Below are 17,491 nucleotides of genomic sequence, written 5' to 3'. Positions count from 1 at the left end.
ATTGGTACCAATACAAAGCTATATCAGTTCGTTTTCACAAAGAAAAAACACGGTATCACCCCTCACAGTTTCTTTAACAGAAACAGAGGAAAAGCCTGAGAATGTGTTATCATGCCCAGAACTTTGTCGTAGAAATGCTCTATCCCTCAATGTGTGACTTGTCCCACGTATCAGTGTCATTCTCTGTCCAGGAGCTGCAGCTGTGCAGGCCCTCCCACATGGCCCAATCTCACTGGAACCAATCCCCTCACACCCCCCCCCCAACCCCCCCGGCAAAGGGGGTGACCCCTGAGCTACCCACCTGAGGGATTCCCCCATCCCCCACCCTGAGCACAGGGGCAGCAGCTCCATTGCCCTTGAAATGCATGCTGGAAAATGGAAATGGTTACACACCACTTCTGTTCCCCTCTGGCAGTTGAACATCTTTGACTTCCAGCGTGTTTAACCCTCGGTGACGCGCCAGTTACAAGCAGCACTCACCCCACCAGCAACAAAAGCATCAACAATCTGTAACCGCATTTCTTGAATGGCGTTAGCAGGTAAGTCAGTTGGATCAATGTCGTGAACCAGGTTCCGCAGAATCTTCTTGCTTCAAACTGGATTGCCTTCTGGATTCAGGTGTCCCCGTGAGCCCGGTGTTCAAGGTCCTAGGTATCTTAGAAACAATTGCCCTTCTTTCTGGCTACAGAAAAGGAAGGAAACAGCACCAGCAGCCTCCAGGCATCTGCAGCCACCAGCAGGAGCAAGCAGCAAACACAACCTGTAGCTGTGAAGTGCTCTCACAACTAACAAGACCAATTCTTTTTTAGCAATAGCTTTCAGCTGTGAAGCTCGAGGCTGCTCACAGTCAAAGGGAGTTAAGTGACCTTCAGCATAAACTAAGAACTGGGCTCTGTCCTGTAAGTGTTCGGTAGGACAGGAAGCAGCAGCTGTAATTGCCCCTGTCATGGGTATCCACAATGTTTAAAGATGGCTTGAAGGTCTCACAGACACAAAGCCCCTCACCCCCCTGGCAAAGGGGGTGACCCTGAGCTACCCCCCTGAGGGATCCCCCCATCCCCCACCCTAAGCACAGGGGCAGCAGCTCCATTACCCTTGAACTGCATGCTGGAAAATGGAAATGTTTACTCACCACTTCTGTTCCCCTCAGCTGTCATTGCGACAGCTTAAAGTTTTTAAAAAGCAATACTAAAAGATGCCGGCATGATTTCCCACTGGGGAGCTGGTCAATTCCTGGGAGGCTGTTACATTCAACGTCAATCTCGCTAATGAGATTCAAATTATTGCAAATTGGGGTTAAATGGCAAACTGAATTGCGCCTGACACAAATCTCTATTTTGGCCTTTCCCACCAATGAATCAGCATGCCCAGATCCAAGCCGGGCGCAACGCAGTGGTTATCATGCCCAATGTTTCTATGATAGATTTCTAGATGTTAAAGATGTTAAATGGCATGGGGATAATGCGGGAAAATGGCATTGAGGTAGAAGAACAGACATGATCTAGTTGAATAGCAGAACAGGCTTGAGGGGCTGACTGGCCTACTCCTGCTCTTATTTCCTATGTTCCATGCCTTAAAAGCTCTTATATTTCTATCTTTCTTCAGTTCTGATCTAAGATCATCGACCTGAAATGTTAACTCTGTTTCTCGCTCCACAGATGCTGCCAGATCTGCTGAGTTTTTCCAGCATTTTGTGTTGTTATTTCAGATGTCCAGCATCCGCTGTATTTTGGTTTTGTGTTGGCAGTACTTTGCCAAGCATAATTCTGTACCAATGCAACAGAACTCCATGGTTGCCAACTCCCTCTTAGAGCATGTACCTGAAGGAGGAGGAATGTTAAATGTACAACTAATCTGGGGAAACATGTGTCTTTGTTATTTTGTATTACTATGCAAAGCCATGTAGCACTGATTAAATTAAACGGATCTGATCATGACTGTTATTCTGTGTTTTCACTTTCTTTCCCTGATTAATGAGGAGATGGCCTGGCAATTCCTAAGAGATTGGTCACTTCTTGGCAAGTAAAGCCTGAATAAATGATAATTCTTTGAGGATCTTCAGTATATTTTTCTCAATGTGGATTATATTCTCTTGCTTTATAAGAATTCACGCAACTAATTTGATAGCCACACCCACATTTCTAAATGTGGAACAGATAGATTTAAACAGTGTGCTACAATTACCTTCCACACCAACAGGAGCACTTTTGATTCAAGTTTTTGACTCTAACTTCGGAGCAGTGGGACCATGAACCCATTTGTTTTGTATTGTTTGCTGTGTCAGTAATATTAACACATTAATTAATTGGTCTGACAAGTATGCATTGCTGCAGTATAGAAAGGAATCCCTCCTGGCCATTAAGCTATTTGTACGTAATTCTGAAATGTTTATCCACATACTGCTGTGAACCTCCGTCGCAGTGACACTGAACTCAAAACTCTGCAGCTGTAACCACAATTATTTTGAAGGCACAGGTGAGAGTCGTGCATGGTTTATAGAATGGGTTTAAATGAAAATATATGACCGGTTTACACTAAAAGTCATCATGAGCAAATGAGCTGTGCAAAGTTTTTAGATGTCCTGATAAGTCAGCTCAAAGAACATAGTTAAACCGAGGGCAAACTACTCAGTAAGGTAAGAACATTGGTTCAAAATTCTCGACTGGAAAGTTTGTGACAATGACAGATTACAAATTACCATTGATGATATTCCTGGATAAACACATTTTGTAGGTTGTTCCTTTGCTATTTCACGAAGGCTTATTTTAACTGGATTTTAAAGGGCAGCACGGTGGCGGGTTGGTTAGCACTGCTGCCTCACAGCGCCGAGGTGCCTGGTTCGATCCCGGCTCTGGGTTACTGTCCGTGTGGAGTTTGCACATTCTCCCCGTGTTTGCGTGGGTTTCGCCCCCACAACCCAAAAATGTGCAGGGTAGGTGGATTGGCCATGCTAAATTGCCCCTTAATTGGAAAAAATTAATTGAGTACTCTAAATTTTAATAAAATTAAATGGATTTTAATGCCTTCGTAAAATTGGGTGAAAGAAAAACCTATTGATCATTTCAGCCAAAGGTCACCAGCAGTGACTTTGGCCCTTTGAACATTCGCTGAGGACGATGTGATGAAGTAAAATCTCAAATGATGAGGTGAAATGTTGTTTTTTCTTTTTTTTAAATTTAGATTATCCAATTATTTTTTCCAATTAAGGGGACAATTTAATGTGGCCAATCCACCTACTCTGCACATTTTTGGGTTGTGGGGGCGAAACCCACGCAGACACGGGGAGAATGTGCAAACTCCACACGGACAGTGACCCAGAGCCGGGGTCGAACCTGGGACCTCAGCGCCGTGAGGCAGCTGTGCTAACCACTAGGCCACCGTGCTGCCCTGAAATGTTGTTTTTATTGTTTCCCTCCTGTGACTAGATGTCCCTTGCTCAGATGAATTCAGTGAAAGTCACCCATTCTTTGTGACTATTAATGAAGGTTTCTGAAGAATCCTGTTCAGGAAGATAACTGAATAACATCTCCCCCCCCTGAGCTAACCACACATTGTTAGATGTTGGGCTCTGAAACCCGGAGTCCTGTCAATCCTAGGTTTGCTTTCAGCCATCCACTTGTGGATTGAAGAAATTTAGTGGAGAAAGTGAAGTGTCAAAGTATAGACATCCTCAGCTTAGTATGTTCATTATATTGTTTATATTGTTAAGATACTGGTGGTTCCCACAGCTGCCTCATGGTACCAAGGACCCCAGCTCTGGCTCACTGTCCATGTGGAGTTTGCACATTCTCCCCGTGTCAGCATGGGTATCACCCCCACAACCCAAAGATGTGTAGGGTAGGTCGATTGGCCACGCTAAATTGCCCCTTAATAAACAAAAAAAAGAATTGGGTACATTAAATTTATTTGATTTCTAAAATGTTTGTTTGGAAAATATTTTATTAAGGCATATATAATTTTTAACAACAATTTTCAAGAGGAAAAACAACAAAGTAAATAACGTCCACCCAACCAACAATTAGACCCAGCCAACATGGCTTACATAAACAGTTCCCCAGTCCCCTTTTACCACTAACTATTTAAAAAAAATATATAGGTGAGGTACACAGCTGATGGGCATTGTTTAATTAAATATTTTGATCACATAGAGGAAATGACACCACAACTTGCGTGTCATGAGACTATTGACTCGTAGTCAAAGCCAACCACAACATAAAATGTGGTGCTCAGTCCTGACTGCACACAAGGTGTCATAGAATCATAGAAATCCTAGAATCCCTACAGTGCAGAAAGAGGGCATTTGGCCCATCCAGTCTGCACCAACCCTCTGAAAGAGCACGCCACCCAAACTGACTTCCATACCCTATCCCAACATTCCCCTTAACCTTTTTTTTTTAAATAATTTTTATTGAAAGAGTTTTTCCATACAAACATTTACCCCTACTAATTTTTAAATTATTTACAACACAATCCCTCTAGGCAAATATCCCTCCCTCGCCCGCCCTCTCGCGCGCACCAGTCCTCCCCCCCCCCCCCCCCCCCCAGGCAACAACTTAACAAACAAGGCAGCCTACAGTTTCAGACATGAGCAGCGAGCAGACTTGCCCACGTACAGTCGTGCATGTCCCCCCACGACCCTTGCTGCCCCCCCCTCCCCCCCCCCCCCCCCCCCCCCCCCCCCGGTTGCTGCTGCCACGACCCCGAACGTCTATCTCTGATCTAAAAAGTCAAGGAAAGGTTGCCACCGCCTGGAGAATCCCTGTACCGACCCTCTCAGGCAAATTTGATCCTTTCTAGCTGAATATAGCTAGCCATATCGTTAATCCAAGTTTCAACGCTTGGAGGCCTCGCGTCCTTCCATTGAATTAATATCCTTCGTCGAGCCACTAGGGACGCAAAGGCCAGTATTCCGGCCTCCCTAGCCTCCTGTACCCCCGGTTCTACCCCGACCCCAAAGATCGCAAGCCCCCATCCTGGTTTGACCCTGGACCCCACCACCTTCGACACCGTCCTTGCCACCCCCTTCCAGAACCCTTCCAGCACCGGACATGCCCAGAACATATGCACATGGTTCGCTGGGCTTCCCAGACATCTGACACACCTGTCCTCACCCCCAAAGAACCGGCTCATCCTTGTCCCCGTCATGTGAGCTCTATGCAGCACCTTAAATTGAATGAGGCTCAGCCTCGCACACGAGGAGGAAGAATTGACCTTCTCCAGTGCATCCGCCCACGTCCCTCTTCTATCTGCTCTCCCAGCTCCCCGTCCACCTGGCTTTCAGCTCCTCCCCTGATGCTTCTTCCGCCTCCTGCATTATCTTGTAGATGTCTGATATCTTCCCCCCTCCGACCCAGACCCCCGAGAGCACCCTATCACTATCGCCCCCTTACTGGGGAGCAGGGGAAACCCCTCCACCTGCCGCCTAGCAAATGCCTTCACTTGTAAATATCTGAACATGTTTCCCGGGGGGAGCTCAAACTTCTCCTCCAGCCCTCCCAGGCTCGCAAACCTCCCCTCTATAAACAGGTCCTTCAGCTGCCGTATGCCCACCCTGTACCAGCTCTGAAATCCCCCGTCGATGTTCCCCAGGATAAATCTATGGTTCCCTCTTATTGGCGCCGCCAACAGACCTCCCATTTCCCCCCTGTGTCGCCTCCACTGCCCCCATATCTTGAGGGTGGCCGCCACCACCGGGCTCGTGGTGTACCTCGTGGGGGGGAGCGGCCATGGTGCCGTTACTAGGGCCCCCAGGCTTGTGTTGCCACAGGACGCCCTCTCCATTCGTTTCCAAGCTGCCCCCTCCCCTTCCATCATCCACTTGCGCACCATTGACACATTTGCCGCCCAGTAGTACCCCGAGAGATTGGGTAGTGCCAGCCCTCCACTGTCCCTACTCCGCTCCAAAAGACCCTCCTCACCCTTGGGTGCCATGCGCCCACACGTAGCTCATGATGCTACTCGTCACCTTTTGAAGAAGGCCCTAGGGAGGAAGATGGGCAAGCACTGAAATAAAAAACAAGAACCTTGGGAGGACCGTCATTTTGATTGACTGCACCCTCCCCGCCAGCGACAACGGTACCATGTCCCACCTCTTAAATTCCTCCTCCATCTGTTCCACCACCTGGAAAAGTTCAACTTGTGGAGGGTCCCCCAGTTCCTTGCCACCTGCACCCCTAAGTAACCTAAAGCTCTTTCCTGCTCGCTTGAAGGGGAGTCTCCCAATACCCTCTCCCTGGTCCCCGGTGTATCACAAAAACCTCGCTTTTGCCCAAATTTAGTTTGTACCCCGAAAAAGTCCCCAAACTCTGCTAATAGTTCCATTATCTCCGGCATTCCCCCTTCTGGGTCTGCCACGTACAGCAGTAGATCATCCGCATACAGCGTACTCGATGTTCCTCCCCTCCCCTAGTCAGTCCTCTCCACCCCCCCTGAACCCCTCAGTGCCATCGCCAACGGTTCAATCGCCAGTGCGAAAAGTAGGGGGATAGGGGACATCCCTGCCTGGTCCCTCGGTGGAGCCCGAAATACTCCGACCTCCTCCCGTTTGTCACTACACTCGCCGTCGGGGCCGAGTAGAGCAACTTCACCCACTTAATAACCCTTCCCCAAACCCAAACCGTTCCAACGTCTCCCACAGGTACTCCCACTCCACCCTATCGAATGCCTTCTCCGCGTCCAGCGCTACCACTATCTCAGCCTCCCCTCCACTGCCGGCATCATAATTACATTCAGCAATCTCCGCACGTTCGTGTTGAGCTGCCGCCCCTTCACGAACCCCGTCTGGTCCTCATGGATTACCCTGGCACACAATCCTCTATTCTAGCTGCCAGGATCTTTGCCAGCAACTTGGCATCCACGTTCAGAAGCGAGATAGGCCTGTAGGACCCGCACTGCACGGGGTCTTTATCCCGCTTCAATATCAGGGAGATCAGAGCCTGCGACATTGTCGGGGGCAGAACCCCCCCCTCTCGCGCCTCATTAAGGCTCGTACCAGTACCGGTCCCACCAAGTCCACATTTTTCTTATAGAATTCCACCGGGAACCCATCTGGCCCCGGCGCCTTCCCCGCTTGCATCTGACCTATTCCCTTGACTAGCTCCTCTAGCCAACATTCCCTTAACCTAACCTACAGACACTGAGAGGCAATTTAGCATGGCCAATCCAGCTAACCTGCACATCTTTGGACTGTGGGAGGAAACTGGAGCACCCAGAGGAACCCACACAGACAGGGGAGAAAGTGTAAACACCACACAGGCAGTCAAGGTGGCTCAAGCGTGTAATCTGCTTCTGTCTGAACTGACCCCCGTTCGGTTGCAATTTCACATTGGCCCTGTGACCAGAAACTTCCCTCTGGCACCTCGGCCCAATAATTTGAGCCATCACACGGAAATTCCCTCCTTGCCTTTCCATTCCGCACGGAGGGGTATGGGTGGCTGCTGCACACCTTTCACTTCCTCACCCTTGTCAACCATTCGGGCACAACATGGCATTCCACCCTGCTGTCTGGGGATGGGGGGGCTCCCATTGGGATTTGACTTGGGGGGATGTTGCACAGAGCAATCCCATACAACTGTAGGGTAAGATGGCTCATGGACTCCCAGGCCGCCTGTATTTGCTGAGGCCTTGAGGAGTCTGTGTTCCATGTTTATAAAGATTGCTAGAGGTTGCAGCCCCTATTTATAGGACATAGAACAGTACAGCACAGAACAGGCCCTTCAGCCCCCGATGTTGTGCCGAGCAATGATCACCCTACTCAAACCCACGTATCCACCCTATACCCGTAACCCAACAACCCCCCCCCCCCGTTAACCTTACTTTTATTAGGACACTACGGGCAATTTAGCATGGCCAATCCACCTAACCCGCACATCTTTGGACTGTGGGAGGAAACCGGAGCACCCGGAGGAAACCCACGCACACACGGGGAGGACGTGCAGACTCCTCACAGACAGTGACCCAGCCGGGAACCGAACCTGGGACCCTGGAGCTGTGAAGCATTTATGCTAACCACCATGCTACCGTGCTGCTCAGCAATTGCCGTGCAATTTGATTATTGGAAGGGGCTGCTCCTCAAATTTTGGTTGCACTTCAGCTCCTGATCATTGTTTTTGAAAAACATTTTATTGAAGGCATTTTAAATTTTCACAAAAATACAAAAGCCAACTGCGGCAACAGGTAACAAAGCCCTTCCCTCCCTGCATCCCTACAACCACATCTCCCATTCACCCCCTTGCCACCTCAGTACCCGCCTTCCTTTTCCAATCTATCACCCAACCCCAACCAAAAGTAATCTGCCAATCCCCCCCCCCCCCCCCCCCCCCCCCGGACAACCCTGCTGACTCAATACTCCTAAAATAAGACGATAAACAGCTTGTACCTTTGGCGGATCCGAGACTATCCAACCCACCAGAATATGTCTCCGGGCTATCAGGGAGGAAAAGCCCAAGACGTCGGCCTCTTTCCGGACCTGAACTCCCACATCCTCCAGCACTCCAAATATCACCACCTCCGGCCTCGCAGCTACCTCAACCTCAAATATCTTTGACATTACGTCCGGAAATGCCTTCCGAAGCTCCCTCTACCTTGGCCACACGCAAAATATGTGCACATGGTTCACCGGCCCCCCCCGCACACCACCTCCACCTATCCTCCACCCTCGAAAAGAACCAACTCATCTTGGACACCTCATGTGGGCTCTATGGACCACCTTAAATTGATAAGACTTAACTTAGCATAGGAGGACGCATTCACCCTCCACAAAGCTTCCCTCCACGCTCTGGCCCTCAACGCTCCATCCCCAACACCTCCTCCCACTTGCGCCTGACCTCCTCCACGGGAGCACACTCTCTCTTCATCAGTTCCCCATAAGTGTCAGCGACCCTGCCCTCCCCAGAGACATCCTTGGATAAAAGCTTATGCTGCAGCACCAGGGATGGCAGCCCCGGAAAGGATGGAACCTCCTTCAAAGCTCCTGATCTTTGAACATCCAATGCAGAGGGGGACGGGCATGCAGAAGGATCTCCTCATGGGCCTGCACACGGTCCTGGTCAAGGTGGCCATTATCAGTTCCAGGCTGCGGGCCAAGGAAGGGGTTGTTAGCCCTGACTGTCTGGTCCTTTCCGCAGTTACGTTTGTGTCCGGGTATATTTGTTTAGTTTGTTTTATTGGTTCCAATAGAACATATAAACAGGGGACAGATTGAGGGGGGCATCCGGCCCGATTGCGTATCCCTCTTCCATGGCTATGTCATGTCTGGCTGACCCTGGAGAGGGAGCTTACGGTGTCCACCGATATGGTTGAGACCTCCCATGACCAGTGGGCACCGCTGGGACTAGAGGACATCATGAGCCCCCAAAATGACATTTTACTTTGATTTGTTAAGTTTTCTTTAGAGTTTTGTTTCCTATTACCGTACTCATTTGAAGGGCTGTCAATTTAATTAGTTTGTTTGTTTATTTTTGTTCCATTTGGTTTATTCAAGAGTACAACTTGGGGACGCTGGGAGGAGAGGAATGGTATGAGGCTGGACAAAGCCAATAAAGTCTCTTAGTTAAAAAATAGCTGAGTGCCTTGCTTTTGACTTCATTAAACAGCTTGGTTTCTATTAACACTCAACGTGTTGGTAGCAGTTGAGGCACAACACTTATTCTAGTCAGGACTGCAACCCATCCTTACGTCCAGTAGAGGTATTCCATTTGGAAACGGTATTCCGTTCGGAATGTCAGCCATCAATTGGAGGCGCTCTTTTTAAAAATTCAATCTTAGGATGTTGGTGGCATTGGGAAGGACAACATTTATTGTCAATGCCCTTGAAAAGATGCTGGTGAGCCCCTTCTTTAGTATAGCTGGCTTGCGGAGCCATTTCAGAGGATAGTTAAGGGTCAATCATGTTGTTGTGGGCCTGGAGTCACACAGAGGTCAGGCCCGGTAAGGCTGATCGATTTCCTTCTCTAAAGAACTAGACAATCAAATGGGTTCATGGTCACCACCACTGATTTTTTTTGTCGAGATATGTTTATTAAATTAATTTAAATTCCCTACCTACCACAGTGGGATATAAACTCTTGTCCCTGGATCACCAGTTAAAGCCTCTGGATTATGAGTTCAGTAACATGACCACTATGCTGTCATACCTCATTGTAGAATTAATAATTGCAGAAGGGAACTGCAGTATCACAGAATCATAGAAACTTGGTATGAGAGCATAGATTCTATATATGATTCTATACATTTATCTATGATTATTCTATCTATGGTTCTATATATTTGAAAGTGATGAATTTAGAGGGCTACGGAAATAGGGCTGGGGAATGAGACTAGTTGGGTAGTTCTTTCAGGGGCCGGTGCAAACACGATGGGCCGAATGGCCTCCTTCTGTGCTGTCAAATGCTATGATTCTTTTGAGTACGGAGTAAATTCACAAGAGGGCCGATTATTCTGAATGGGAGGAGTGTGTGTGTTCAGATCGCCTGATAGTCTATACGATGGACAGTTCAGGCCCGGAATGCTTGGGAACATTTTGGATTACATTGAACGAGAAAAATAGAATTAAAACACTTGTTATAGGTATTTGCTTGAGGAAGCTGCTACATGAGTCTATTGCTAGGAGCCTATTATATTGGTCTGTCAAAGAACTGTCATCACTTTGAAGTCAGTAGAATCATCTCTAACAGTGTCCGCCAATCTGCCATTCTTTTTCCATCCTTATCCTTTCAATGTCAGTCTTCCTGAAATTTATTTCTTCTTTATACTTCTCTTTATTTCTGTCGTAACTCTTATTTCAAGCTTGACTGTGTTGTGGTCACTGTTAGCGTGCTGTTTGCTGACTCGGAATGTCTCTCCCGTTCTCTAGCCATTCACTAACGTCAGCTTATTACTCTTCAGTTGTAGCTGCCATAATCGTTGTGGGCTATAAAAAAAGTCCGGAACCATATCAATGAAAAGGTCTAGCTCCAACGCCATGCGCTTTCAGCAGGGAACAAAAGACACAGCCTGGAGAGTCAGGGCTGCAATCAAGCCCTACCTTACCCTCCTGCAGCAGGGGTAGCTCCCTCAAAGGGACCATTTAATCACAGAATTCCTCGCCCCATAGCAATTCATTTCATTTATTCTCATGACAATCATCCCGGCCTTTGCAACTCTCCTTCAAATAAAAAAGCCTCATTGTGTTAGCTTGTGTCAACAGTCACTCAGGTAAGGTACCAGAGCCAACCTGGTGTAGGTGGAACAATTGCCCAACAAAGAATATACAGTGCCGAAGGAGGCCATTCTGCCCATCAAGTCTGCACTGACCCACTTAAGCCCTCACTTCCACCCTATCCCCCCGTAACCAAATAACCCCTACTAACTGTCACAATATACATCTATGTATATAATGGAGTGCAGACAGGCAGTGATTGACACACAGGATGACCAGTAAGCACACAGAACAGAGCAGCCAATCACCAGACAGGACACTACCACTATAAAGCCAGAGGGCACTAGGGGAGGGATTCTCCGCAAGGCCCGACGCCGTCATGAAACCCGGATAGGTTCACAACGGCGTCAGAGGCTGCTCCTTGCCCCCTATTCCCCCCCCCCCCCCCCCCCGGGGGGGGGGGGGGGGGGGGGGGGCTTGGAGGGCCGGGCTGTAAATCTCGGCCGCGGGGCCTTGTCGCTGGCATGCGCAGGTTGGCTGGCTCCAACCCACGTATGCGCGGCTGAAGTCATGTTGACTGACGGCTCAAACCCGCGCATGCGCGGTTCCCGTCTTCCCGTCCGCTGCCCCGCAAGACGTGGCGGTTTGATCTTGCGGGGTGGCGGAGGGGAAAGAGTGCGTCCCTTTGAGACGCCGGCCCGACGATCGGTGGGCACCGATCGCGGGCCAGTCCCCTCCCGAGCACGGTCATGGTGCTCACTCCCCTCTCCGCCTCCCCACAAGCCACAAAACAGCTTTTGGCGCTATGTTCACGCCGGCAACGACCAGGTGTGGTTGCCGCCGGCGTGAACCGGTCGGGAACGGCAGGCCGCTCGGCATATCAGGGTCGGAGAATCACGGGTCGCCGTGAAAAACGGCGGCCCGCGGTTCTCTGAGTGGCGTGTCGCAAAACGCGACACGCCATTTTGGGGGGGGTGGGAGAATTGCGGGGGGGGGGTGCCAGAGCAGCCCTCCCGCGATGATCCCACCCGGCGTGGGAGCGGAGAATCGCGCCCTAGGTTTCCCAATCTCTCTGGACCCAGCCACTGAGACAGCCAGAGTTCGTGAGCTAGCCAGTGCAAAAACCTGGTCAGGCTCATACTAGGTCTCCAGTCAAGTCAGTATAGTGTCAACACATAGTTGAACATGTTTATTAGTTAAGACGTTAAATAAAATTGTGTTGCATCTTATCCAGTGTTAGAGGTCTGTCTCTCACTACACTGCATCAAGTGTAGTCTACGTCGACCCAGCCTGTCTAACACATCACTAACCTTTTTGGACACTAAGGGCAATTTAGCATGGCCAATCCACCTAACCTGCACATCTTTGGACTGTGGGAGGAAACCGGAGCACCCGGAGGAAATCCACGCAGACATGGGGAGAACATGTACACTCCGCAGTGTACCAGCGGGGAATCAAACTTGGGACCCTGGCGCTGTGAAGCCACAGTGCTAGCCACTTGTGTTACCGTGCTGCCCATCATCTTTGGAAGAGGGGAAAAAGGAGATTTGATGAAAAAAATTATGGGGACAAGCAAATAATGAGATGAGCGAATCGCAAAGCCAAATCAAGGAGTCAGCATGGATTAATCAGGGACTGTTAGCACAGGGCAATTAGGGAATGTCAGCAAAAGACAATTAGGAAGAGTTAGCATGGGGTAATTCATAGAGGGTAATTGAGGAAGATAAAACATGATTAAAGTGGGAAAGTCAACATGTGGTAAGCAGAGTAAATGAACCAGGGTCAACTAAGGAGGGTTAACAAGGGTTGCCAATAATTAGGAGATTAGATATGTAGAAACCCCCCTAAATTGGAGTATGGTGAAGATTAAGGTTTTCAAAATTGAAGTTTTCATAATTATGTAAAGGTTCTAGGTCAGCAGTGAAAGACGATTCCCACAGTTTGAGGAAGGACATAGCGACTCAACATTATTGTTAGGGGGTAGCACAGTGGTTAGCACTATTGCTTCACAGCACCAGGGTCCCAGGTTTGATTCCCGGCTTGGGTACCTGTCTGTGCGGATTCTGCACGTTCTCCCCGTGTCTGCGTGGGTTTCCACCGGGTGCTCCGCTTTCCTCCCACAAGTCCTGAAAGATGCGCTGTTAGGTAATTTGGACATTCTGAATTCTCCCTCTGCGTACCCGAACAGGCGGCAGTATGTGGGGACTAGGAGCTCTTCACAGTAACTTCATTGCAGTGTTAATGTAAGCCTATTCTGACAATAAAGATTATTATCATTATTAAGAAGTTAAAAGACTTTGTTCCACCTCTAGTCTTCTATGTGCTGGATCCTGTTCTGGTACTGGATGTTAGTTGAGTTTGGAGGTCGAGTGACATAAAGGGTACAGTCCCTGCCTCTGAGCCAGAAGCTCTGAGTTCAAGTCCCAGCCCAGGGCTTGATAGCCAAGGAAGGTGCGTCCATAATGTGGTCAAACAGGTTGTGCATCAACCTGCAAAATGGCTGCCAGTGAGATTTGGAGAGACTCATGGTCGGCCATGCTTCATGTGGAGTGGTGCCCCCTCAAGCCATAAGCCTCTGGCAACAGGCTAGCAACTTGTTCCAGATAAAAACTAGCTGTGAGAACAGACGATAGTCTGCCTTCACTAGGTGCAGGAAGAAAAACAACAACAACATGTTTGTTGAGTATCTGATAAGAGTTGCCAGGATCGCCAGGATTCCTGATTCAATAGGTTGCTCACAATGAGAGCACAATGAGAGTAACTGGAAAAGGTGGTTCAACAATTCAGCTCTGTCTCATCTCTTTACTACGATTCATTGCTTCCCTCCCGAGGTGCTTCACAATGATACTCTGTTGTACTGCTCCATGTTAACCTGGCCAGAACATGTGCCACTACAACTCATCTCTGCCCATGTTTATACTCTTAAAACCCATTGGGCATATTTAAGGGCCAATAGGTGAAAATAAGAGCCTTAGAGTACATCTAACATGGCAAAGCACCCCATGTTGATGTGTTGCTTTGAGCAACAACAAGTATCGGGAACCTGGCAGCATTTGGATCAAGGAGGAAGGTTTTTTGTGGTTGTTTTCTTTCTGAGGCGGGGGAGAGGCAGTGAGGTGGAAGGGAGAGTGCATGGGGGCATGATAGCGGAAGACGGTAGCATCAACGATGAACTGGAGGGAGAGGTGTTGGAGCAATGGGCTTAAATAAGTAAGGATAGGACCAGAGAGAGAGGAAGGGTCGAGTGCATGTAGTAAGGGGATCAGGGATTACGGGGAGAAGGCAGGATAATGAGGATGAGAAAATATCAGCCATGATTGAATGGCGGAGCAGACTCGATGAGCCGAGTGGCCTAATTCTGCTCCTATGTCTTATGGCCTATGCAGGGATTTATAAACAAAGCCATGAGTTTTTAAACCAATGGAGACACAAAGCTACTAAAGTTTGTTGAGTGTAAGTGCAATAAGTATTGAACAGGAATTGGATGTCAGACACCTTCTGAATTGACAGTTTATAGAACAATAAGAATTAATTTTAAAATCCCCAAAAATGAATCTGAAAGTTAATTATTTTCTTTTTAATGTTTAAACTTTGATGATCTCATTGGAATTTCCTCTTTGAGACTACTATATTAATTCAGTGTAACGTCTGTTTTATTTCAGTGATCTGTGGATGCAGTACTGGTGTGATATGGCAGAACATCCTGTGCAAGTTTTCGTTTACGCCTTGGTGGTATCCTGCGGGATTTTTGGAAACGCTCTGGTTCTCTGGATTGCTGCCGACTCCACCCGAGAAAACCGTTACCTCGCCTCCTCCGACCTCATCCTGATGAACATTGCGGCAGCAAACCTGATGATTTCCCTGACAAGGAACACCTTGCTCCTGACCTTCGACGCTGGACAGTCTGTCTCTTTCTCTGACGTGGGCTGCAGGCTGATGATGTTCATCTGGACCTGGCTGAGGTCGGCAGGTATCTGGGTCACCCTCAGCCTAAGCCTGTATCACTTCATCACAATCAGAACGAGCCGGACCATGTTGGAAAAGTTAAGTGAGAGGCGGAAGGTTGTGAAGGCCCTCGTGGTGGAGTGGGTTTTGAACCTGGTCTATGCAAGCTTTGCCCTGCCGTACTCATCCAACTCCAAGAATAACAGTACCAATAACTTAACGGTGATCAGTAGCACTATCCGACCTTTACTCGGCTGTGTGTGGACATTTCCAAATGAAAGTATCGGTCTTACATATGCAATGGTCTCTGTCGTAATACACGAAGCAATCCCAGTTAGTCTAATGATATTTTCAAACAGTGCCACCTTGTTATTTCTCTACAAACATCACAGAAAAACCAGAGATGTCCAATTCTCCAGTGTCCACGGCAGCACTGAATGGAAGGCAGCCAAGACCATCTTGTACTTGATTTTGCTCTTCATTGTATCTTGGGGCACCCATGTCATTTCAGTGAATTATTACAATTTTAACGGTAGTCCCTCGACACGCTACATGCTAATTATCGCCAGGTTTTCCGCCTCAGGGTTTGTGGGATTCTACCCATTAGTGGTGGCGAGTGGACATAGCAAATTAAGAAAGAGGATGAGAAACATCCTGAAGTGTGGGTGCCTGAATTTCGTACAACAGAAGTGACTGGCCTAAAGGGGTTGGGTTACAGAGTGTTGTTACTAGGGGGAGGAGGGGATGGGGGGGGGGGGAAATGTTCTGCTGACGAGGGAGGGACTTGAGCTAAGGGACAGAGAGGTGGTTGGGGGCGGAGGCTGCCTGGGGGCGGGCCGGTGGAGGTGCGGAGCATGAGCTGGAGGTGGGCCAAAAAAAGGGGATGGCTGATCAGCGAGGGGGGTGGGCAATGAGCCCCCCAACTAGGCTGGTCACCTGGAATGTTTGAGGGTTAAATGGGCCGGTCAAGAGGGCACGTGTATTCGCGCATCTTGGGGGACGTGGTAATGTTGCAGGAGACGCACCTTAGAGTAACTGACCAGATTAGATTGAGGGTAGGCTGGGTCAGTCAGGTCTTTCACTCGGACTGGATTCAAAGGCTAGAGGGGTAGCGATCCCGATCAATAAGCAGGTGGTGTTTGAGGCGGCTAGAATAGTCTCAGATGTGGAAGGTTGGTACATTATGGTCAGTGGGAAACTGGGGGGGGGGGGGGGGGGGGGGGTGGTATTAGTAAATGTGTATGCGCCAAATTGGGATGATGTGGAGTTTATAAAGAGGATGCTGGGGAAGATACCGGACCTGGACTCACACAGGTTGGTCATGGGAGGGGACTTCGACACGGTTATTGACCCTGGCTTGGACCGGTCAAGCTCAAAAACGGGCCGGGTGCCAGCAATGGCAAAGGAACTAAAAGGGTTCATGGAGTTGATGGGGGGGCTGGATCCATGGAGATTTGGGCAGCCGAGGGTGAAGAAGTTCTCCTTCTACTCACAGGTGCATAAAGTGTACTCCTGGATTGATTTCTTTATTTTGAGCAGGGCCTTACTGGCAGGGGTGGGGGGACAAGGGGTACTCGGTGATTACAATCTCAGACCATGCTCTGCACTGGGTTGACCTGCAGGTTAGTAAAGACAGTAACCAGCACCCGCACTGGAGGTAAGATGTGGGACTTGTAGCTGATGAGGAGGTGTGCGAGCGGCTGAGGAAATGTATTCAGAACTACCTGCAGGTCAATGACATGGGGGAAATTTCAGCAGCGATGATCTGGGAAGCACTGAAGACAGTGGTCAGAGGGGAGCTGATCTCGATACGGGCCCAAAGGGAGAAAGTGGACAGAGCGGAGATGGATCAACTGGTTAAGGAGATACGACAGATCGATAGGAGGTATGCGGAGACCCCAGAGGCAGGGCTTTTAAGGGAACGGCGGAGGCTACAGGCGGAGTTCGGCTTGCTAACCACAGGGAGAGCGGTGGAGCAGCTGAGAAAGGCGAGGGGGCGGTGATCTATGAGTTTGGAGAGAAGGCCAGCAGAATGCTTGCGCAGCAGCCTAGAAAGAGGGAGGCAGGCAGGGAGATAGGGAAAGTAATTGACGGAGATGGGAACCTGGTTGGAGATTCAGCAGGGGTGAATAAGGCATTTAGGGATTTCTACAGTAGGCTGTACAGGTCGGAACCCCCGGAGGAGATGAGGCACTTCTTGGAGGGGCTGAATTTCTCAAAGGTGGACGGAGAGCTGGTAGAAGGGCTGGGGGCCCCAATCGGGTTGGAAGAGATAGTGGAGGTTCTGAAGGCCATGCAGTCGGGTAAACCCCTGGGGCCGGACGGGTACCCAGTGGAGTTTTATAAAATGTTCTCTGGGATATTGCGGCCAGTCTTGATGAGGATGTTCAATGAGTCACAGGCCACGAT

At 49.1% G+C, this 17,491-nt stretch overlaps 1 protein-coding gene across 1 annotated transcript; it reads left to right on the top strand.

Annotated features, from left to right (window-relative positions):
• Positions 1-14,827: 14,827 nt before the first annotated feature.
• Positions 14,828-15,775, top strand: LOC119951047 (olfactory receptor class A-like protein 4). Its single transcript, XM_038774082.1, has one exon. It carries the CDS (start codon positions 14,828-14,830, stop codon positions 15,773-15,775), a length of 948 nt encoding a protein of 315 aa, XP_038630010.1.
• The last annotated feature ends 1,716 nt before the right edge of the window (positions 15,776-17,491 follow it).

The sequence above is a fragment of the Scyliorhinus canicula genome, chromosome 16, assembly GCF_902713615.1.
Source record: "Scyliorhinus canicula chromosome 16, sScyCan1.1, whole genome shotgun sequence".
NCBI classification, from domain to species: Eukaryota; Metazoa; Chordata; class Chondrichthyes; order Carcharhiniformes; family Scyliorhinidae; genus Scyliorhinus; species Scyliorhinus canicula.
Note: the sequence above shows the minus strand (reverse complement) of the source record. Positions and strands in the feature narration are given on the sequence as shown.

Bases quoted from the DNA above. Each gene is read 5' to 3' on its own strand.
- LOC119951047 (XM_038774082.1), top strand. From the start codon at position 14,828: ATGGCAGAACATCCTGTGCAAGTTTTCGTTTACGCCTTGGTGGTATCC.